We start from the raw sequence: 24,316 nt of genomic DNA, 5'->3' as shown, positions 1-24,316 counted from the left end.
ACCTTAAATAAACTTTTGAAAAATGCTCATTATTCCATGTTTTCTTACAAAGAAAATAATTCGCATTCTATTATTGTACTGGTGCAACGATGTTTTTTGACCTGTTGTAAGTATTCTAACAACAAAAATGTCGTAAACGGCAGATAATTTCGTAAGGTTATCATTGACCACATGATAAACATGTACCCGTACTCCTTCGTAAGTCCAAATAATCATTTTGGCGAGATCGGTGCGAGTATAAAAACCAATGGTGATGAGATGTCTTCATGCCATTCTCGATTATCTACTCGAAAAGGAGAGTTATCCCGCTAATTCACGATGAATTCAATTGGTTTGGTAAGATTTATACTACAACCGACAATTTAAGAATATCAATTTAGCAATCATTTTAAATTTATCGTAATTCAGGAAATAAGTATACAAATATTATGATATCAATTTATAAATATTTTTTTCTTCTTCAGATTGCTTCATTCATGCTACTTGCTATAGCAAGAATCGATGCTGGAGGATTACCACTGGCTTCAGTTTTATCAGCATCACCCGTATACGCATCATCGCCCTTGTTAACAAGAAACTACTTTTCATCACCGCTTTTAGCCCCTGAAGTTCTAACAGCATCAGCTCCAGCTTACACAAGAGCCGCACTTCCATTGATTGCAAGATCGGCTCCGCTTTTTGCGTCAGCCGCAGTCGGATATGCTCATTCGGTTCCACAAAACATTCCCCCTTTTGCGAGTCAAATTAATATCGTGAACAGAGCGCTTTCTGGGTATGTAGCTGCTCCATTAGCCGCTTCTCTAGCTGCTCCACTAGCTGCACCTCTGGCTGCACCGATCGCTGCTCCAGTAGCTTCTCCTATTGTGACTCCTCTTGCTGCTCGTTTTGCTTCTCCATACTTTTCCGCTTTCCTGAGATCTCCACTTGCCTACGCCGCCAGTCCCGCGGTATCATCCGTACCTGTACTAAGAAGTGCTGCGCCTGCTCCTTTGGCTATCCCTGCTGCTGCTCCGATCCCGCTCGCTGCCCAACCGCTCCAGACTCAAGCGATATTCCGGTCGGCTCTTGCTCCCGCCATAGCTCCTGTAGGAGTAACTAGACTCGCTCCTGTCGGAGTACCAACAAGATTCGCCACTGCAGGGATCCCTGTAAGATTTGCTCCGGCTGGAATCCCTTCTGACGCTATTCCCAATGGAGAAGAAGCGCAAGAAAATATCCCCAGCGATGAAGAGGATCCGGCTGTCGTTGCCGCTAGAGCAAATGCGGAACAACCTACTTCAAGTAACGATGATCAAACTGAATCACCCCTCTCCGGTAACGACGACGCAGAATCCAATATCGGAGAACAGAATGTTCCTGAAGATATTTCATCTTCCAACTGATCTCCCGACGTGAATCGTACTAATCTGGCCAATAAAGTGTTATTTGTTTCCTATCAATGTTAATGTTACTTCAGTATATTATTAAATTTTAAGAAAAAAACGTGGTTTATTTATTTAATATATATTACACATGTACCAAAAATAAGTTATAAACTAAAAAATAAATCAGGTTTAAAATTAATGCAAATTTGAATAACTTTGCACATATTTTACATTTCAAATTTAAAGTAGAGGCTTATTATCATTTCATTCTCAATTTACATTTAAGTATTGAAAATATAAAAGGGTCATAGTCAGGAGCAAATGAAATTAAGTACGTAAACCAGCCTGAGTTTTAATGAAATCACACCCTTAGTTCAAAGGAAATATTCCAAAGAGATACTCAACATTAAAAATTAACCTGAAGATGCGATGCACCCCAATCATAGAAATTATTTGATATCAATTATAAATATATAAAAACTCGAACTTGTATATATTGTGAATTTTAATGCTTTGGCTTTGACCTGACGACGTGTTACTCATACAATAGTTGATTCAATAATTGAATGGAAAAAATATCAAATATTATCATTATCATAACTTTAAATAATGTGAAGATGAGCTTGTCGCTCTAGAACAGAGTTTCCCAAACTTTTTGTGTGTCGTAGACCCCTTGCCATGTTTTTCCTTGTTGGGTAGACCCCCTACTTACCTGATATTGATTTCCTGTAAATTTCTAACTGTAGTGAAGTTTAGTGTTAAAAACTTAAAGTAAAAACACATGTTAATTTATACATTTATTAATTGAATTTAAATTAAAACTACTCAAAATAAAAATTTTACTGACCACAAAGCGAATACCAACATCCTACAACTTACACAATTTTATAAACATATATAATAATTTTTTTACTTCATATGTACTTTTATAAATAATGTATATGTCTTGATATTATAAGATAGTATGATGTAAGTAAATAGGTATTATCAGTGTATGTATTGAGATCCACTATCGTGGACCCCCATTTTCATTTCATGGACCCCCAATTTTTTTTTCGCTGACGTAGACCCCTTGCAGGTTGTCATAGACCCCTAGGGGTCGATAAAGACCACTTTGGGAATCACTGCTCTAGAGTAAACTATTGCAACTGCCAGCGAAAAAAATACGAAAATAATAACTATCCTATTGGAATGCTATGACATCCTATTAGAATCTGCTTGACTTTGATACCGAATACATAAAGTAATAAATCATTGTACATCCAAAACTCATAGTACATCACAGTATATCCAAAATTTAAAAAAAAATTGAGCAAAACACCACTAAAGAAAAATTATATAAGAATTAAATAAAAAATGAGCTGCTTACTTTTGTAATTTTGTTAAAAGATGCAGAAATAATAAATTTATTCAAAAGTTTGAGAAATGAAGGTTATCAAAAATGCATTTCTTTGATTTCACTGCTAACGTTGATACAAAGTTCTGCATATAAATATATATTTAGTTACAATCTAATTTTTTAAAATCTGTTTTGCCATATTTTTTATTGCTATGAGTTGTCAATAATACTTTTTTCAAGGAAATATTTATATTTTCTTGATATGTGATATTTAATTCAATAATGTAGAGTTACCACAATTCGATTCCTACTACAAAAATAAGCTACCGAGTCGGATACTACTAGTCGGGTTGTGGGTTGTGGAGTCTAACCCTTGGACTCCACAACCCACAACCCGACATGATTAAACCGATTTAAACCAACTATTGTAAATAAAATTTTGCGTATCCTAACAACATTAAAAATTATAAGAACACAAGAAATGTCAGTAATAAATGTTACAAAAGGTATTTAGAAAAAAAAAATGTCTAAAAAATATTTTTTATTAAAATTAATTCATATGTATAAAATTTATAAAATAAAATCTGAATGTTTGTACTTTCTTATGAATCGAAAATACATAAACACAGAAAATGTATCACAAAATATATTACATACTAATTTCAGTTCGATTTGAGGTTCTTCGATAAGTTACCAAGCAAAGGGCTGAGGAACTAGGTGTGGTCTAATAATTGGTGCGCCGATCAAAGGAGCTGGTGCAAACACTGGTGATGGAGCTATGGCTGGAGCTGCAACGAGTGGAGGAGCAGCAACCAATGGCGCCAAGAGTTTCTTGAAGATGTTGATCTGGCTAGCGAACGGTGGCACATTGTAGGGGATCGAGTGCTTGTACCCGATCGTAGCAGGTGCGACTGCAGGAATGGCGAATGCGGCTGGAGCAGCAAGTGCAGGCACTGGAGCGGCAAATGCAGGCACTGGAGCGGCAAGTGCAGGCACTGGAGCAGCAAATGCAGGCACTGGAGCCACGGCATGAACGCCAGCTGCCGGTAGTCCAATTGGATATGAAAAAGGAGATGCGGCGTAAGGATGTCCCAAGTAAGGCGCGGGGAAAGATGCGTAGGTCGATATCAACGAAGCTAAGACGAGCGTTGTAATCTAAACAAAAATACAATGTTAGTTCACCAAATTTTATTTTTATCCAAATCTTTGTTTACCAATCAGGATTTTGTCCAGATAGGAGCTTTATTTGTATATTGATATCTGAACATAGATGATGAAGAATATGAAGGTCTGGGTATTTACTGGGCTTGAAACTCAACCATAGACGGTGCTGAGAGCTTGCAAGTGAAAAAATGTTTGAAATAAAGGATAAATACAACTTGCGAAATTCGAGTAATGTGGTTGTCAATCATGGGTAGATTGGTAAATGTTACCGTGTTTAAAATGATCACTTAAACTAGCCTACGATATGTCGTAAGCCCTGTAAATACCCAGATTCCCATATTCTTCTTCAACTTTGTTGGCATATAATTTTTTTTTTAAAAGGCAATGTTAGTTATTTAATCAGTATTAATTATATTTTTATATCTTTCTGATTACTCGGTACCCACCATTTGGATTGACGTCATTTTTATCAGAAAGATTGTGATCAGGTCAGTTCTGCGTGGAAGTTCTAAAGAAAGTGTGACGTTATTCGGATGATATTAAACTTTTATACTCGGAACAACCGCATACTCAATGAAGGGAGTGCGTAACAAAAATGTACCTACGTACATGCGTCCACTAGTTATGCGACTCGGGCGATAGTAGCCTAGATTGGAGAAAGTTATATAACGAACTCCGTTTGGAGATTCGTGAAATGAATGTCAGACCGATCGATGCGCACTTTTTAGGAAAATTATACTTTGAACACGTCCACAGAAAACCATTTCTAATGTATGAAAAATTCTGATATGCGTATGACGTTTTATCAGGTACTAGTCTAAACACGAAAAAGATGGAGTGACAACCGAAAATCAAAACGAAAAATCACTCGCGTTTTTGTGTTTTTCGTTGATTTTACATTTGATAACTTATGATGGGATATGAATTTAATTAAAAAAGTTAGTGTGTTATGCACATAGGCTCCACTTAGAGAGTGAAGTCAAGTTATTAATATTCTTCTTCTTCTAAATTAAATAAATAAATGAGAAGGCTTAGTAAATTTAGCCTCTTCTCCACTGCTTGATGTAGGCCTCTTCTAACAAATCCCAACTTCTCTATGTTGACCCATTATAGACATTCCATTGAAGAAAAATCTAATTAAACACTATTATAGAGAAAGTGCCAAGTTAAACCTAAAAGGAAAACACTACGCAAAATTTAAATATACCATACTTTTATCCTGTAACAAAACGTAAAGCTCAAAATTGACCTTTACGTACATTATTCAAAATGAAAATAGGTGAAGATTTTGGAAATTACTCATATATTTAATCTTTTTACGTATTCCATAAATATTTTTTGGTCACTAGGTAACTGTGGATCATCTCAATTTAAGCGTTTAAAATAGGTTTAAAATTTCATTGAAAATACATAATACCAAAAAATTATTTTATTTTTTTGTTTCGGCATTCATTTCGTGGTAAGACACGTTGAAATTTAAAAAGAAAACAAGTGTTTTCTTTTAAATTTCACCAAAAAAGCTGGTTTTTTAAAGCATTTTTTACCAACCTTTTACGTTTTCATTAAAATAAATTGCACCGTTTCTAAAAGGTTAGCTCAAAAACTCAAACTTTTTGATATTTTAGAAAATTTTTATTATATTTTTATTCTTCTTCTACGTGTGCCTTGTAAGGTCCCTCAAACGTATGGCGATCAGTATGGCAAAGGCTTTGCGGTCCTGCGTCGTACGGAACAACTTATATAGGTATGTATGTATTAACATATTTTCATGGTGTCAATATAATATAATAGGTCAACAATAAAATTGTTTGTACAAGGAAAGTAAGAAAATGAATATTTAAAAAAATCTCACTTCTAAATAATGTTCTCCATAATCTCAGTGTATCAATAAACCTTATTGAGAACTTCATTTACTTTTTTACCTTGGATTATTGCTCCAATTTCCACAAAAGAGAACACTTTCCATTTCTCCAGGTATATTGTGTAATTTCTTTGAAATCCATTTGACCAGAAATGTGGAATTTAATAGCCTTTCGACTTTGAAATTAATTGCCTCTCAACTATAAAATTAATTGCCTCTCAACATGAAAAAATGCACCCTCTTATTATTATCTTGTTTAATCATTATTATTATATTATTATTATTATCTTGTTTTATCATTATTATCTTGTTTTTGTAACCTTAACTGTCCTTTGGATCGTGTCATTCTCCTTCAACGTAGTATACATTCTCTTTTCTGCTTCCTAAGGCTTTCTTATAGAACTTCCTATTTTTCCAGATTATAATTCGTAATCGTTATAATGTAAAATTGCTGAATTTATACAAGTATCACCTGCACACTTATGGAAACTGTTCTTAAAGGTGAGAAGACCTTGACCATTTATACTAGTTTATTTTTTGATGGTTGGAAGATATTGCTTTAAAAAAATACAAGTGGTAATGTGCACACCATTTGAGCAATTATTTCAACAACAAAACATCGTAATCAGCATATTTTTATATTCATTCTTTATTAACTACATTTATACTTATTGATAGTTTGCAAAACTAAATGAATGGCAGTTCAATTGATTCGTCTACCTAGTTTTTCATCTCTAGCCCTTATCCGTCCTAGTGGTGCAAATAATTTTGTCATGGAGATTAGTAGATTTGAAAAAGATTCACCTACATTATACATAATTGTATGACTCATAAAAGACTAATAATTTTACTAAAAAAAACACTTTAAAATGTGCCTTTAAGACGGGAAACCCAGTGAAGACAAATTATTATAAATTGTAAAATGTAATATGTGTGTGATGAAAAATAAATAAATATTTTATATAAATTGACTCGTTCGTCAATCACACAAAAGCTATGTGACCAATGATTAGACTTAGGTTCTTAAATATGCGACTGAAACACATGCGATGGATATGACAATGATATTATCTGAGGGTAACTATCGTTTAAATGCCACGTTTGCAGTCAGCTGCCTCCAAATGATTAAAAAGACCCGATTACTTTCATTTTCTAAAGAAAACGATTAAATCGAATCACGATTATCCTGTCGTTAAGTGGGTTACAGTATGCGACGTCCACCGTACCGGCGCGCAACACTACGTGATCTGTGTTAGCAGTCTGCAGTAACGTGACGGTAATGTGATGTTACGTAACCGAAGCCTCCGTAACCGTTGCGTCGTCCTGCGACCCGGGACGTATAAATACTGGACATAACGCCGACACAATTAAGTTTCGTCTTTTTAACGATACCAGCAACACAAATCAAAATGTTCAAGGTGGTGAGTAGAGACATTGATTCTAATAAACAAATTTGAAAACAATTACTATTTTTCTATTTTTCTTTTGCTCCTTATTGGCACCCAATGGTGCAAAAAGCATTTAATCAAGTACAAGAGGTGAAAATCAATGGTGGAAGGCGTGGAATAATTTTAATATTTTATTTTACCATAGTGATGGGAGCAAATATTTATACGTAAAAGATAATGATAAATACTATCGTTTATCAAAACGCATAATTATGTATAATAAAACAATAGCTGTACAGTTTTTATTTGACCAGTAATCTAGTATTATCGTTACCGACATCATCAAACTAGTGATGTCAGTAACAACAAAATCCGGTCACTGGTATAAAATAAAATTAGACATTTTTTATTGGTACTTTTCTCCAACTGGCATCGACAAGAACCTTCTCATCATCAGGTTTAAACATGTATATATTTATAAATTACGCTATTAAGTATCTCCAAAATAGATCTAAAAAAAATTAAATGAAAGTGGAAAAAGTTTAAAATTATTGTTTTATTATATTAAATGCAGTTCCACAAAGAAATTTTGGATATTTCTTAGTGGAACTAAAAGATAATTGTGTATAAAATAGAAAAATAATCTAATTTTTCGATAACGGTTTCAAATGATTTTTTTTGTAAGACACGGATTATTTTAAACATTTGTTTATGTTTTTTTCTTCAGGTATTCTTCTCCTGCCTGGTGGCTTGCGCCCTAGCCGCCCCCGCCCCCGGAGTCGTAGTAGGCGCCCCCGTAGTGACCGCTACCAGTTCTCAGGTAGTGGCGAGAAACTACAACGCAGCCTTCGCAGTCCCCGCCCCCGTGGTCGCCGCTCCGGTCCTCCGCTCCGCCCCCCTGCTCGCAGCCCCCTTCGCCGCTCCACTGGCCGCCCCCCTGGCTGCTCCCCTAGCCGCTCCCCTGGCTGCACCGCTCGCCGCTCCCCTGGCAGTCAACCCCTATGCCGCTGCCTACGCTGCTGCACCTCTGTCCTACCCATACGTTTTCTAAAAATGTAAAAAATATAAGTTGTTATATTTTACATTTCTTTGTTATCTACTTCTATACAATAATTAAACCTTGAATGATTGAAAAAATGAAGTTTTAATCTAATAAATTAAGCCTGCATCTCATTTTATAATTACAGTGAAACCTCAATATAACGGACCTCTATTTGACTGAAAAAAAATCCAGTCACAAAAAAAAATTTAAAACGTCCTATTTATTAACAGTTCAACTGGACTTCGTTATCTGATCTATAGTCAATAAATGTTATTAGATCGCCGAGATGTGATTTCACGACTGATTAATTTCACGACTTAATTTTTGGCATTTTTGCTCCGTCTATGTGTGATCTACGATCAAGACGGTATTATGTCTCAAATTCTAGTTCTACGTATGACATGGTTATCATGGCCGCTAAAAATTGTTTAAAGGCGGTGAGTTGAATTTAAGCATATTAGTTACATTATATAATTTAAACATATTAGTTATTTTAAAGCAAACACGTGGATATCAAACAGCAACTTCACTTCACGACGAGTGTACGAAGATAATAAAAAAAATTGTTTGGGGCTCGTATTTTTCTTATATCTATAAACAGTGTTCATATTTTCACATATTTTTATACAATAGACTTTCGGCTTAACGGACACCCCCACCCTCCAATTAGTCCGTTATTTCGAGGTTTTACTGTAATTAATAATTTTGACTTTTTTATCAGTTTTGAGGAAATGTTTTTATAAAGCTTTTTTTTTCAACCATAATATTACCATCAAAACAATACATTATTATTAGATGTAATATATTAATAGAAATTTGCAGCAGATATTAATATGAAATAAATTTTTCATAACTTATTTCAAATTCTAAAGTTGGAATAATCCCAAAAGTAAAAATAATATCCTGTCATCGTTGGTATGGTAATAATATATAACAGTACCATTCAAAATTAATTCTATGGTATAAATAGTAGGCAATAATTTCATATAACATTGGTATAGAAATAAGAACAATGCAGCTAAAATACACAGGCAAAGATAATAATATTATAGACATAATCATCACGAAATAACTTGGAGTATTTTGCTTACAATAGGATTTGTGAATTATTTTGAAACATTAGCCCTATTGTTTATCAATTCTATGAAATAATTATTCAACCTATGGCTATTTTCGTACTTGAGTTTATTACGTATACAGGGTGGCACAAAATTAATCACTCTATCGGAATATGTTATATTTTTTGCCAATGGTGTCGTACGTCAATCATATTTGACATTTGTAAACTAGACAGCTGCAGTATACAAACAAATTCAGGATGAAGCAAAATTATTGGTTCAATATTGTTTTTGAACAAAGTTTTTATTAAATTAAAAAAATAAGTTTTGAGGGATGGAAACCTTTATTTGGACCTTTACAATTATTTCTGTGGAAAAGATGATATCCGTCAAGTGGCTGCCGTCACTGTTGATACACAATTGTGCCCGTTTTATTCATATATTTAAATACTGCAGCTATCTAGTTTAAAAATGTCAAATATGATTGACGTACGACGCCATTTCCAAAATTATTATATCTTCCGATGGGATGATTAATTTTGTGCCACCTTGTATAACATGTGAGTCGAATAAATCAAAAGCAGCGATATACTGTTCTTCAAAAATACTCACATAAGCTACATTTGATATTATGCCATTCATATGCAGATACTTAAATATTTAGATTCAAAGTATTTTCAGAATGTATAAATAAGATAAATACATAAAACGTAATAGTAAAAATGTCTAAATACTTTAAATATGATAATGATAATGCTTTTATTATGATAAAGATAACAACTGTCCATATGATATTGAATTTATCTCGTACTAATGATTTAGCTTGATTTTTACAATGATCTGAATACGTGTTATAATTATTCTCGTAATAATATACATATAGAGCCAGTCTAATCAAACAATTTGTAATATCTTCAGTACATACCCACAGTTTAATATTTTGCTTCTTTAAAAATCATAACACATAAAAAAATATAAATGAAAATCAAAATGTATCTCAAAGACCCAATCCTTGATAAATGTTAGTCATTTAAATTTAATAAAAATGTAGGAATTTAGCATCAACGGTTTTTTCCTTTAAATAATTGTTTTGCTTGTTTAGTTTTATCCAAAAATAATATTTTTAGATTTCTTTCATGAGCCATTTTATATTTAAATTAATAATTAAATTAATATGTTTAATTCATTTAATAATTTTAATATCTTTAAATTGTTATCTGCAAGGAAAGTCATATTGGAAATTCAAGGATCAAGGAATGAAAAACCTAATTCGAAATATCCCAAACAATTAGTATCATAATATTTGATAATTTTAAAATTTGTGACGATAGCCGAATAATGGTGTCAAAAAGTTAGATTCCCATCTGCGGCAACCATCAAACTTAGGTATTTGAATTTTTTTACCAGTTTACACATACACCTTGTTCTACTTTTTACTTTGAAAAATTAATAAAAACAACTACTCGTAAGGAGATACTAAAAAAAATTGCCAAAATTTTTGCCTGCCATAAAAAAAATATTTTTTCCCAATATACGATAGGATTTTTTGTTGTTCTTAATACGTTAATTATTTTTAAAAAAAAACTCAAGATCCCCATAAAAAATATTTAAAAAACCATGCAAGTCGAAAATAAAAATCAAAGAAAGAAAAAGAGGAAAACTGATTATTATATTATTGAAATAATACAGGTATATTTATCAAATTTCCATTTTTGGGCTAATTTGAAAAAAAAAACAATTATCCATTGATATCGTTTTTGATCCGAAATGAAAAATAGACAAAATTCAGATGGCGAACAAATATAAGGATTTTAACTAAAAATGACCTCACTAAACAATAAAAAAATTTAAAAAATATATAAAAAAAATCAAATTTATCGATTTTCTATGTGACATAACGACTGGATTATTTTCATTGTAAGTAAATCCCCAAAATTATATACAATTAAAGATACAAAGAAAGCCTTTAATATGATATTATTGTTATAAGATAAAGGTCTAAGAAGTAAAAAATCTCGGAGAGTAAAAAGCCATTTAATAAATAAAGTTAAATGAAAAAAAATTTTTTTTTTCATATATATATATATGAATATATTATGAAAAAAATATACATGTTCTCTTTCGATACAAAGTCGTTTTTTATAACAGTTTATTATAAAAATAATATAAATTCAGTATAACCCGACCCACGGACATTAACCTTTCAAGTACTGTCAAGACGACAGCTATGAATATTCTACAAAAAATAAAATTGCTTGTCCTTAAGAAAATGAAAAGAAAATGCGTCTCCAGTTGCTTGTTAACTAAAATATTATAATACTCAAGGGTTGATATTTTCAAACACAGTGGATGTATAAGAAAGAAAATGCGTAGGACCGTTTGTAACGCAATATCTCTAAATCGTTATTTTTTATACCAACTGCTATTTTTTTAAAAAAATATGCATAGAGCTACATTCAAAATGCTTTCTTGAATGCTAATAAATTTCATGTGATGTTGTTGACTTGAGTATATAGATTACTTTTGAAAATAAATAAACATACTAATCTCAAAACCTTGTTTATTTGTCCAATAGCACTTTAAATCCTTAATGCACCTTGTCGTTGTAAAATTTCGTAGAATAATTTGACGATATTTTCTACAGCCCGATTGAAATTAGGAGCAAGTAAAGTTAAATCCGCCTTCGTAGTGTAATAGTCATCAGTACGCTCGGCTACCATTCTGGTAGTCCCGGGTGCGATTCCCAGGGAGGGGAATAGTTAATATATGTGATTTGAAAAAATCACTCAAATTTATATGACCCCCCCCTGGGAATCGAACCCGGGACCTCCAGAACGGAAGCCGAGCCTGCTGACCATTACACTAAGGAGGCGGACAATACGTTTAAAACTTGTGTATTTTCCTTTTAAATAATAAAAAAAACTTTGGTTAAGTAAAAATTGACATTTAATTACTGTGTTCCATGATTCTTTATAGTAGTTGACATACTAAAAAAGGTATTAATTTTAAATATTACACTCTAAAATGACAAATTCTTCACCATGCTTCATGATTGTTCGCTTCCTAGGTTACTCAATGATACTACACATTGTGACATTCCCTTTAAATATTACTTTTACAAAAAATGTTAACATTTGAATTACGTTAGTACAACATTATTTATATTCATTAAAATACCGACATATTAGAAAAAATACAAAAATTAAATGTATAATTTCCTCTTATTAATTAATCATTTTGATTTCTCAATTTAATCTTCAATTTTGAAATGAAAAATCAAAGGAATGCTCATGAACAGGACTAATAATAATACCATTTTGGAATCAATTAAATTTAAACATGACAGATTTTTTTAAAATTCAAATTAATAATTTATTGTTATGCCGAATGTAAGCCCATAAAGTTTATTTTAATATTGAATAGACAATTTTTTTTAACCAAAACTATAGTCAAATTATTTTGAATTTTAATTTATAAATATTATTTCATTTATTGTACTCATTCGTTATTGGAATATTCTATCTAAATATTATTATAAATATACTAACGCTTATTAAGCTCAAATCCTTATTCTTAAATCTAATTTGATTTTTTAAAATGCGAAAATATTTTTACATATCGCTCACTCCTTTCAAGAACGTCATAAATCAAAAAACTTGATTTTTCAGGAGAACGTTTTTTAAGTTTAAAAATATAACACAATGTATTAAAAATAAATATTAAGCCTCTTATTGAACTTTTTACTCTGCAACAGATATTTTAAATTTAATCCCGAATATTTTTTCTCCATTAAAAAAATATTAAGTAAATTTAAAAAAATAATAAAACAATACCTTTTCTTCAAAATGCAAAAACAACACTTTCTGCCCTGTAGCGGGTAAATATTAAGTTAACAATATGCCGCTTTCGCTGAGATAAATGACATTTTCTGGGCATTTTGAAAACATACATAACTGAAAATCGACGATTTTTGATATATGTCGTTGTTGACAGGAGTGAGCGGTATATCAACTACAGTTTGACCTCGTTGATGTGCCATGTAAATAAATCAACTTCAATTTTCAACCAAAACATGTTGCTTTTTACTGTGCAATAAATCTTTTTAGGTAAAACTTGAAGGTTTTTTCTCCATTTGAAAAATATTTAGTTTTTTAAAAAAAATAATCAAACAACACCTTTTCTTCAAAATGCAAAAACAACACTTTTTGCCCTGTAGCGGGTAAATATTAAATTTAAAAAATGCCTCTTTTGCTGGGATATAGTAAATTTTCTGGGCATTCCGAAAACATGCACAACTGAAAACTGACGATTTTTGATTTATGACGTTCTTGAAAGGAGTGAGCGATATGTATGTAGTACATTTCTCCATTCCGCCGAGGACATCTGATACGTGCATTTTCCCAGAAAGATATTTTAGTACCAACGTGCAATGTATTTGTCGCATGCCTTAACATATTGATTCCGTGTTACATAAAATATCTGCAAGTACTTGGAACATCCAAGTCAACACTGATCGGGTATATTTGGTAATAGAATAATGAATACTGCTTGCTTGTTCAATTAGTATAAATAGCTGGTGTAAAAAATAATCAAGTATATTCGCTCCTTGCTCTCACAGTAAAGCAAACCAAACTATCCAAAATGTTCAGCAAAGTAGTAAGTACATTTTATAGCAAAAGTGATGTCATTTATCACACATGAAAAATTATTCAGTTTAGATTGTTAAAATGGTATCATTAAAAATGTGCATTTCTCGATGATTGTTTGAAAAATGGGCCAAATTTATAGTGAACAATTTGATCTTTAAAATTTTCTCACGTGTTTTAAAAAAATATATATAACTGTGCTTGTTAACACAATTTTTAAAAAATTACTGCAAATTATGCATGCTATCACCAAATTAGTTTTAAAATTTTCATTCAATAATAAAAAATAATTTTTATTAAATATTTAAAATATTTTATTTATTGTTTCGGCATTAACTTTGTGGTAAGACATGTTACAATGGTTAAAGAAAACACTTGTTTTATAGTTATTATACAGACCTGAATGATGGAAGTTTAACTTCTGAAACATGTAGTCTATAATAAAACTCAAGTGGTAAAAAAACAAGTGTTTTCTTTAATCATTAAAATATTTAAAAGTTTAATTTTTGAAAACAATATTTAATTACTATTGGTTTAGATTTATTTAAAAAATGTTTTTTCATTATCAAAGGGTGTAGCCAATTTGTACATAATATATTACATGTAATATATATGACAAAAAAAAACGATTGCGAAAAAAGAAAAAAGAAAAAAGAAAAAAAAGATCTCTTCATAAGTGCATGAAAATCAGTTAACATGTGTGCATAACAGGCATCTACTTAAGAAGTAAGACAATTTCATTATAAAACACTCTCCTTATCATTCAACGCTTGCTTTGTGTAATACCACTTTTTTTACACAAAGTGAACGATGAATGATTAGGATAGTGTTTTATTATCATACTACAAAGTTATCATTGCTTTTATTGTAATATCCAAAATAAATTTTAAAAATAATATTTTATCCTTATTTATATAACTTTTAATTTATTTTTTTCAGGTAATCTTCTTCTCGATGGTAGCTTACGCCATGTCAGCACCATCAGGCGTCCTGGTTGGTGCCCCCTTCGTGACGGCCACCAGTTCTCAAGTGATCGCCAGGAACTACAACGCCGCCTTCGCCGTGGCCGCCCCCCTACCGCTGGTGCACTCTGCCCCCCTGGTAGCCGCCCCCGCGCTGGCGCATCCCTTCGCCGCTCCGGGCCTTGCCTCGCCGTTGCTCGCTGCCCCCGCTTACGCTCCAGGACTGACCGCCCCCTATTCGGCTTACCCATACTACTTGTAAATTAGTAATAATTAATTTTATTTAATTAATAAATAATTTTGTTACAATATCATTTGTTTTGTTAAAAAATATTTATAACCCAAAGACCTTTGTGCTCGTAATAGATACTTACATATACAAAAAAATGAAATAATCATACAAAAGAATAGTAAAATAAAAGTATATTGGCAATTTTAAAGTGTAAAAAAATTATTATTTTTCTCATAATAGAAAAAAAGCTTTATTTCTCAGTTCAAAATCGTAAATTAAATTGAAATATTGTGCATCTTATTTTTTTATTTTATTTAAATATGTAGATACTGTTAAAAAAAATTATGATGTTTTCAAGCGTTTATTCTTATGTAAATAATTCTCAAAATAATCTCCCATGAATAACTACGTGCTTATACATTTTAACTTTAAATGTTACCTACGATATTTTTTTATAAAGTATCTACAAATGATATTTTCAAACGCAGCATTATACACAACTTTCCCAAAATTGAGTAGGGTGGTTATCAATCATGATTATATGAATTAGTAAAATCTGTATAAAGTTATTACTTAAACCAGAAAATGGCAGGTAATGAGCCATATATATCAGGATTAATATATTCTTATCTAAATAGAGTAAATCTGTGTTAATATATCAATGAAAATTGTGATATAATATACAATTGTAAGTACTTTGTTTTAATATAATATACAGTTGTAAGTCCTTTGTTTTAATATAATATACAGTTGTAAGTACTTTGTTTTAATGCATCAGATGATCGAAAAAGTTTTTTGCAAATCTTGATCAAAACTGTTTCAAAAAGCATACAAAAAAACTTTTGAACTGTCGAGACCTATTATAAGTTAACATCATTAAACTTCATATTCACTAAACATTTTGAAATTATTTTTTGACATCTCATCAAAGATGAAGAAGAATATGGAAGTCTGGGCATTTACGGGGCTGACGACCGTCATAGGCTGGTTTAAGTGATCACTTTACACACGTGTAACATTCACCAATTCTACCCATTATTGACAACCACACTACTCAAATTATTGGAAGTTCTATATATATGAACGAATTTAGAAACCTTGTTCTTGAATCACTAGAACTTCACAAGAGACATCTATTGGTGAGATGTAATGAAGCTTTTTTACTAAGCAGAAACTCTTATATTAGTATGTGAGATCCGAATCCTGGATTATAATCACACACATGAGAAACGCCAGAAAATACCATTTTCATTTTTATTATTAAGCTTATAATTTGACCAGATAATTTATTTACAACGTTTTGAGTGTGTCGAAATACTTGTTCACAAAATCTGTCGTCAGCCCCGTAAATGCCCAAACTTCCATATTCTTCTTCATCTTTGATGAGATGTCAAAAAATAATATGAAAATAACTCCTGTAATTGGAGATAATCCAGATTTTGTGAACAAGTATTTAGACACACTCAAAACGTTGTAAACATTTTGAACGTTAAATCAACATCATTTTATTTTATTTTTTGTCCAGTGTAAGTTGCCCAAATTCTTATTTACTTTTTGTTTTTATTTTTTTACTTTACGTTTTGATTACTACAATATAATTCAATATCATGACAAGAATGGGGTGCATAACTACACTAAATAATTACAGGGTTGATGTAATCTTTTCATTTCAAACAAAACTCTACTTCTCAAAAAGTTTATGTAACATGGTTATACCATTGGCATATTGAAATTATCCGAATAATTAATTTTGAACCAATACAATAGATTGAGTAGAATAATGAACAATTGTTAAATGAAGGTATTATTAGTTAATCTTATTATTTGTTCCAGTATTTTGAATTATTTGTAAAGGATGTTGATAATACATTGTCAGTTGTATTTGTAATTTCATAATTCTGGTTGTATTCGGGATATATTATGCTACTTAATATATATTCAGATTTAAATATACATTTTGTTCACAATATATATTTATATAAATGAAATTACACTTTACTGAAAAAATATTTCTCGTCTATATGCGAAAGAAAATGAACAAAGAAAATATTATAACTACCAATTTTGATAATAAAATATGAAAAATATTCAAATACAATGGTTTTTAAAATTAATAAATTATTTTGGTACAATATTGATAAAGTGTGGTGGATACGTATTATGATACTTTTTACTTAAATTTTTGTCATTGCAAACAATCTTCGGCTCTTCCACATTCGTGCATCTCCTCATACATACGCGGCGATTATTCCGACTCTTGACTTGAATACTTTTATGTATTTGAAATAATTGGTCATACCATATTTTAAAAAAAAAAATAATATATTGACATAGTGGTGGTTACGTATTATTATGCTTTTTACTTCAATTCTTGTCATTGCAAACAATCTTCGGCTCTTCCACATTCATGCATCTCCTCATACATACGCGGCGATTATTCCGACTCTTGACTTGAATACTTTTATGTATTTGAAATAATTGGTCATACCATATTTTTATCGATCTTCCTCTGCTTCTTAACCAACCACATTCGCCAACCGCTTAATTACTGCATTATATATTTATGAAACAATCAATTGATAAAAAAAGGAATGCAAAGAAAGAAGGATCAGATAAGGGTTGAAGAAGGGTTGAAGAAAACAAAGAAGATTTTTTAAAAAGGTGTAACCCGAAACCGAAAAGCTCCTACTTTAAGAGGCTTGTCTGCAGGTAGGATAGTAAGGATAGGGAAGGTAAAATGTGAAACAACATCACAAACACCCAGACCAATTGAAAATAAATCTGTTTTCAATTAATTTTGCAATTGGCGGGAATCGAACACGCGACGCCAGTTTCGCAGTCGCGCGAATGATATGATAGACATTAAGGGTTCCAAGTTAGATAATAGCTAACCGAAATATTTCCAAATTTTCTGTCAAGACACTTATTTCAATAGAAACGTTCGTGAAAAATACGACATAATGGACTACGATTAACATACAGTAGCACCGTCAGGCATGCATCATGCATCATGGATTGCAGCTGCCGATTGTGTCTTGATAAAGGAAAGTGAGTGCTGGTGGCATTATTGTGTCCGTGTAATCTGATGAAAGAACAAGTAGTGATGGACGTGATGTCAATAGCAATACCGGTGATAGAACTAACAAGTAGGGCAAACGTGGTAAGCCTATGTAATCACAAGACGCACGGCCTTGGGATATTTTCGGCTTCCATTATTAAGAGGGAAGTCAGTACTTTTTTTGAATCTCAGAAACCAAGCATCTTTTTAATGCATAAAGAAGAAACTTGAAATAAGATTTTTTTAAAATAATCCCATACATTGTTTTAATCGCTTTCAGGTTACTCTGCACTCAATAGTACATATATCAAATTTAAGTTAAATGCCAATGGGCCACAACGCATTTTTTTTACTCTTTATTTCAAAAATGTTATTTAAATCGTAAACATTTTCATACTTGAAAGACACCCATGATTCTAGCGTTAAAAATGGACATTTCATAGGTGACTTTTTCTAATATGAAAATGTTGACGATTTAGATACGTTTTTTTTAAATGAAGAGTTTATTTTTTGCCTTGTGGCTCTTTAGCGTTAAACCAGCGATATATGGTATTGATCGGATCTACGTGATATTAAGTTGGCCGTTAACTATATGAAAACAAGGTGATCAGTTGTGCCTTCCAAATTCGGATATAAGAGTTAAATATATGTATTTGATGCGATGCAGATATGTGAAAGACAATATGGTAATTTATATTTCTATTAAAATAAAAGAGAAATGGAAGATAAAACCATTTGAAAAATAATTAATAGTGATCGCTCGGGATACACATTCGTACTTGTAGAGGCCCAACTGTTTAATTTTAACACAACATATATGTGGACCAGTAAAGCATGAAAATTAATTCGATTCTAAATCATGAGTCATAATTTGAAACGTCATACTTTGTATATAAAATGACGTTTCCTTGATGACTGAATTTCCTTGAAACGACACATAACGCCCATTTAATAAAAAATATAAAACTCTGTATGCATCTAAAAAAATATCACGCCTTGTGGTTTAATAATGACATTTTCGATTTATATTTTTTTTTACTGCTTAGTATAAAAAAACAGTAAATTGCATTTTTTAATATTTAATATTTTAATAGTTATAAACGCGTAAAATATTTTTATTTCATATTGTTATTTCAAAATAAGCCTCTTAGTATCCTAAATATATAAGGTTCTCTAATAATCTTGTTTGTTATTATGCTCAGAATCCTGTAAACAAGTTATTAATATACAGACAACATCACATTATTTTAGTAATGATTTTCCCATGTTTATTTTTTTACGTATATTCCCTTAAATTTATGTCACAAATTTGGCTTTTCGTAAGAAATGTAGTAAATAATGCTTGAATATTTATTTTATTCTGATGTTGTCATTAAATTAATAATAATTTTCTTTTTTTCATTTATGGTGTTCTTGTTCTAATTTTATGTATATATTGTACGATACATAATTAAATCGAGTGTAACTTTTCTTTTAAAAAAAGATTCACATAAATAAGAGCGAGATCAATTCCAAGTAGTATGTAACAAAGATGCCGTCTGTGATTAACTGATAAATTGAGTGATTTTATTAACAAAAATTATCGGTTAATTTATTAATTTAAAAATTTATTATAATAAATTTTGAAATAAATAAATTTACATAAATAAGACAATTTATTAAAACTTAAGATTTTTTTAAATCCATTAAATCTCTACTATCGCCATCTAACGGTATTTACTAGAAACTGTTGTATAACTCTTTTGGATCGATAGATCTATCGAATAGTGATAAGTTTGCGAATCGCCAACATGTTCGATTTTAATAAATTTATCGTGTGAAATTTTATAAAGGTAATTCGATTCAATTAATACAGGTGTGTGGTGCGTAATAAAAATAAAGTATGAAAAAATATATAAAAAATACGGTACATAAGTATTTCTATTAAAAATAATGTATAAGGATTTTTCGAGGTTAAAAATACTTTTTCATAGTGACCAGAAATTTTAATATTTTATAAATAATTAAAGTAAATTGTATTAAAGTTTTCTTTTAATTAAACTTTACGAATATCAAATACTTGTTTAATTTATAACTTGTGTAATTGTCTGCCTTCATAGTGTAGTAATTAACGCACTAGGCTACCATGCTGAAGGTCCTAGGCTCGATTCACAAGAGGGTCAAAATAAATATTAGTATTATAAGAGTAATTTTTCAGTCTAATATTTATTTAATATGACCATGAACTGGTACCTGAAGCGGAAGGCTGATCACCTTTCCAGTGCCCTGAGCACCATTGGGTGCGGATAAGGGTTAGAAAAAGAAGAATTTTTTGTAACAGAAATTCGGAAAGTATTGAAAAAAACACATCCTATCTCCACTTTTAGGCAATGGCGATTCAATGAAGTCAAATAAACATTTTTTTTTTAAATAAAAAACTTAAAACCTAATATCAAAAATCAAATCAATTCAGTGGGGCTTATTTTACTGGGAAAAAGATGTTTTCACTTATTTTTTAATAAAATTATCCTATTATTTTTTGACATCTCATCAAAATGAAGAAGAATATGGAAGTCTGGGCATTTATGGGCCTGACGACCGTCATAGGCTGGTTTAGGTTTTCTTTGATGAGATGTCAAAAAAATAATATGAAAATTAACTCCTATAATTGGAGATAATCCAGATTTGTGAACAAGTATTTGGACACACTCAAAATGTTGTTAAATTATCCTAGCCTTAAATTGCTATTTTTTTAATGGGAAGGGTCTCATCATCTTGTTACTAGAAAATGATTTTTAAATATTGATAACTATTTGCGGAATAAAAAAAAGTTCATGTTGCATTGTGAGTTTTAAACAATATTTTAGTCTGTTTCTATCTGGTTTGGTTAGTTTTGAAGATATAAATCAGTCCCTATGGCCACTGTGTCGGCACTACCGGGGGCAGTGAACACTCGGAAGCTGAAGGTCGCCAGTAACAAAGATCACTCAAACCGTTTTATCTCGAGTCTTCTGTGTTGCTACTCGCGCATACTATATAACCTGAATGGGTGCGGATAGGTTTTGTGACGCTCATTACCGGCACGAAATATTGAACATGACCAAACTTAAAACACACTTATTACTTTACAAGATATGTATAATATGTACCTACATTAAGGTGGCCGCTAAAGATGTCCGCAAAACTATTAGAAAAAAATTATGAAAATAAATTTTACATAATTCTGAAATATACTCGCATGCTGGAAAAAAATTGCGAGCTTTGGATTTTTTTCTTTTTTGCACTTAATGAAACATAAGCTATATACATGAGACTTCAGGTAATACAAAAACTATCAGTAATCTGATCAGTCTAGGTCAGCCTGGAGATTTTTTCATAAATTTAAATTTTTATCCTATTTTTTCTTCTTTTTAATATTATTTACATTCGTTTGTGTTCAAATTGTCTTGGTTCGTAAATCAATAAAGAAAAACAATTGAATAAAAATATTTAATAGGTATAATATTGAGAGAAAACATTTTTTCAAATTATTATTTATCAGTGGATAGTGAATTGTCCTGACATTAAAAAAGTCAAGTTTTGATCCAATTTTTTTTATTATTCTACGTAGACAGAATCCTAATTCAAAATTTATTTTTAATTCGTTGTCACTGATAAAGAAGTTTTTGATATCCATTTTCTTTCAAAAGCAAATAAATTATATTTTCTATTCTGGAAAAACTGCTTTCGAGACTAAGTATTTCAGTAAAATACATTATTTATTTTTTTGTGCATTGGTGGTACACCTTAATGTTACATTTACAACGTTCTGTCCGGGTACAATTTTTAAGCACACAGTGTTCATAAATAATATGAATGAATTAAAATATTGTAACTAAAGGTATAAACTGATTGAAAATGTCAACCAATAAAGTATTAGCAATCTCCCTGAAAAGACGTAAAAATATTTTTTAGTTTCATTATTCAAAAAAAACTTCCATGTATATGCAAACTATCATGTAACCCAAAGTATGTCAATAAATTATCCAAAATATTATTTCAAGATTTTTTCTTTAAATTAAACAATTAAACATATGCTTCACATACTACTAAAATGTAAAATATTTTTTTAATAAAATTGTTCATCACTGGTAGTTGGGGGACATTTTTACACGGTCGCCATTTAAAATTTACACAAAGAACATTATTATTTTACTTTAATTTACTTTTTAAAGGTTATTATTTTTTTCTACAGTGGAATTTCGATATCCTCCCGTGATACCTTATGGGAGTTTTTTTTTACATCCATGACCAAAAAAATGACGTTATATATGGGGGGGGGGTATAGAGCTTTTTTTCGAAATAACAGGGATTTATTCCAACGTAACGAAATGAATGATAATAATATTTTTTATGTGATAAACATGTTATAATATTTTCATTGATTCGGCAGTCACTTTGTGATAAAATCTATCCATTTTTAAATAATGTTTTACTTAGTAAATACCACTATTTCTTAAAATTATACGGAGTTTGAAAATGATGCGGAATGCATCGAAACACGTGTCACATTAGATTTTAAGAAATAGTGTCTAAGTAAAACATTAATTAAAAATGTTATAGTATTTTTTTTCTTATTCAGTATAAATTAGCACTGGTCCTGTGTAGAAGTTTTTTTTAGTTGTTTAAAAAGTTAGTTATAGAATATGCACATGAAGGAGAGACTTTAGCGCTACCCTGTTCCTGCTGATAGACAATAAGTCAAGTGGGCTACTGATTCGAAACAAAAAGTCGGTAAATGTCACAAGCGAATAATAATACCAGCGGTTTTTTCGTCTATGCCAATTTGGAAGAACAAAGTAAATAATGAATATTTATCAATGAATGTGAAGAGGCAGACTAAAATTATATTCAAAGAGATATTTTTACAAAGGTTTCCGAAAAGTTATTATTGAAAATATTTGTTATAAAATTGTTCCGTATGTATTTTTTGTCAATTTTTCACGTTGTTTGTTCCAAAAATGTTTAGTACATTTGGCTATATACATACATAAATATATATATATATATATATATATATATATATATATATATATATATATATATATATATACATATATGTATATTTATATATATATAATATATATATATATATATATATATATATATATATATATATATATATATATATATATATATATATATATATATATACTTATATAAATGACATTCGTTTGAAAATGCCATAATTATTAGAAACAATTATAACAATTTATTTATTTTTATGTGTTTTTAATAATATACAACATACTAGACTCAAAAAATCTGTGTTTGATTCATAAATATATGTAAGACCTCGGTCTTTAGTGCATGCTGATGTCGTGATTGTCCTGACGAAGAGATGGGTATGCCTCGAAACCGGTAGACTAAAATCTTAGTGAGTGATTATGTACTAATATAAGTAGGATTGTTATTAAGTAAATTAGGTTGATCCTGTATTAAGTATATTGTTAGTTTAAAATAATGACATTTTAGCTGTTTTTACTTGATATGAAAAATCAATCGTTATTTTTACATGAAAGAAAAAGGAAGTCTGAAAATTCCGGCACTTACGAACTAGCATTTGGCTGGCTAAAGCGATCACTTTACACACTTGTGTAAAGTTCACCATTCTGCCCATTATTAAACATCCATATAACATGAATTTTTAGAACCTGTACATATGAATATAATGTATGTATATGCAATGGTCTCGGAACCTGCCACATGTGGGTACGATTTTCGATTGGTTTGGAAGTTGAGACACGTATAAGGATATCACACCCGTAGAGCATTTGTGCACAGCACGGAATTTTACCGTCCGGCAGTCCAGTTTTTAAAAATAAAAGCCACTACGGCAGTTTAGCGTGATCGAATTTACGCGCACCGTGATCACGCACCGATCCGAAGAAAGACGGCTAAAAGCACAAGCCATCATGCTAACTGGACTGCCGGACGGTAAACTTCCTGTAGTGCACAAGCGACCGTAGGATGATTAATCCAGTATCTGATATAATAAATAGTATTAATATTGTTAAAATAAACACGTTAACATTCCATTATATTTCCTGAGATGAATTTAAAGTCGTTTTTATTTTACAATTGGAATGTTATTTTTCTTTAGTTATATAATATCATGTTAATCTAATCCATTGCTTTTTAATTATTTCATCCACGCAAATTGACTTCATCGAGTGAATGCCAA

The 24,316-nt window shown here is 30.7% G+C and overlaps 2 protein-coding genes across 2 annotated transcripts; both read left to right on the top strand.

Moving 5' to 3' along the window:
- The first annotated feature begins 312 nt into the window (after positions 1–312).
- Positions 313–1,382, top strand: LOC148313410 (uncharacterized). The gene is made up of 2 exons (XM_088263168.1): positions 313–336; positions 465–1,382. The coding sequence occupies exons 1-2, from the start codon at positions 319–321 to the stop codon at positions 1,380–1,382; spliced, it is 936 nt and encodes a 311-aa protein (XP_088119294.1). The 5' UTR covers positions 313–318.
- A 5,721-nt stretch (positions 1,383–7,103) lies between these two features.
- On the top strand, positions 7,104–8,253 carry LOC148313409 (uncharacterized). Its single transcript, XM_088262825.1, has 2 exons — positions 7,104–7,149; positions 7,844–8,253. Exons 1-2 carry the CDS (start codon positions 7,138–7,140, stop codon positions 8,165–8,167), a joined length of 336 nt encoding a protein of 111 aa, XP_088118951.1. The 5' UTR covers positions 7,104–7,137; the 3' UTR covers positions 8,168–8,253.
- Positions 8,254–24,316: the final 16,063 nt, after the last annotated feature.

The sequence above is a fragment of the Brachycentrus maculatus genome, unplaced genomic scaffold (assembly GCF_059751285.1).
Source record: "Brachycentrus maculatus isolate JH-2025_06_01 unplaced genomic scaffold, ASM5975128v1 h1tg000012l, whole genome shotgun sequence".
Classification (NCBI taxonomy): Eukaryota; Metazoa; Arthropoda; class Insecta; order Trichoptera; family Brachycentridae; genus Brachycentrus; species Brachycentrus maculatus.
This window is presented reverse-complemented; position numbering and strand designations above follow the sequence as displayed.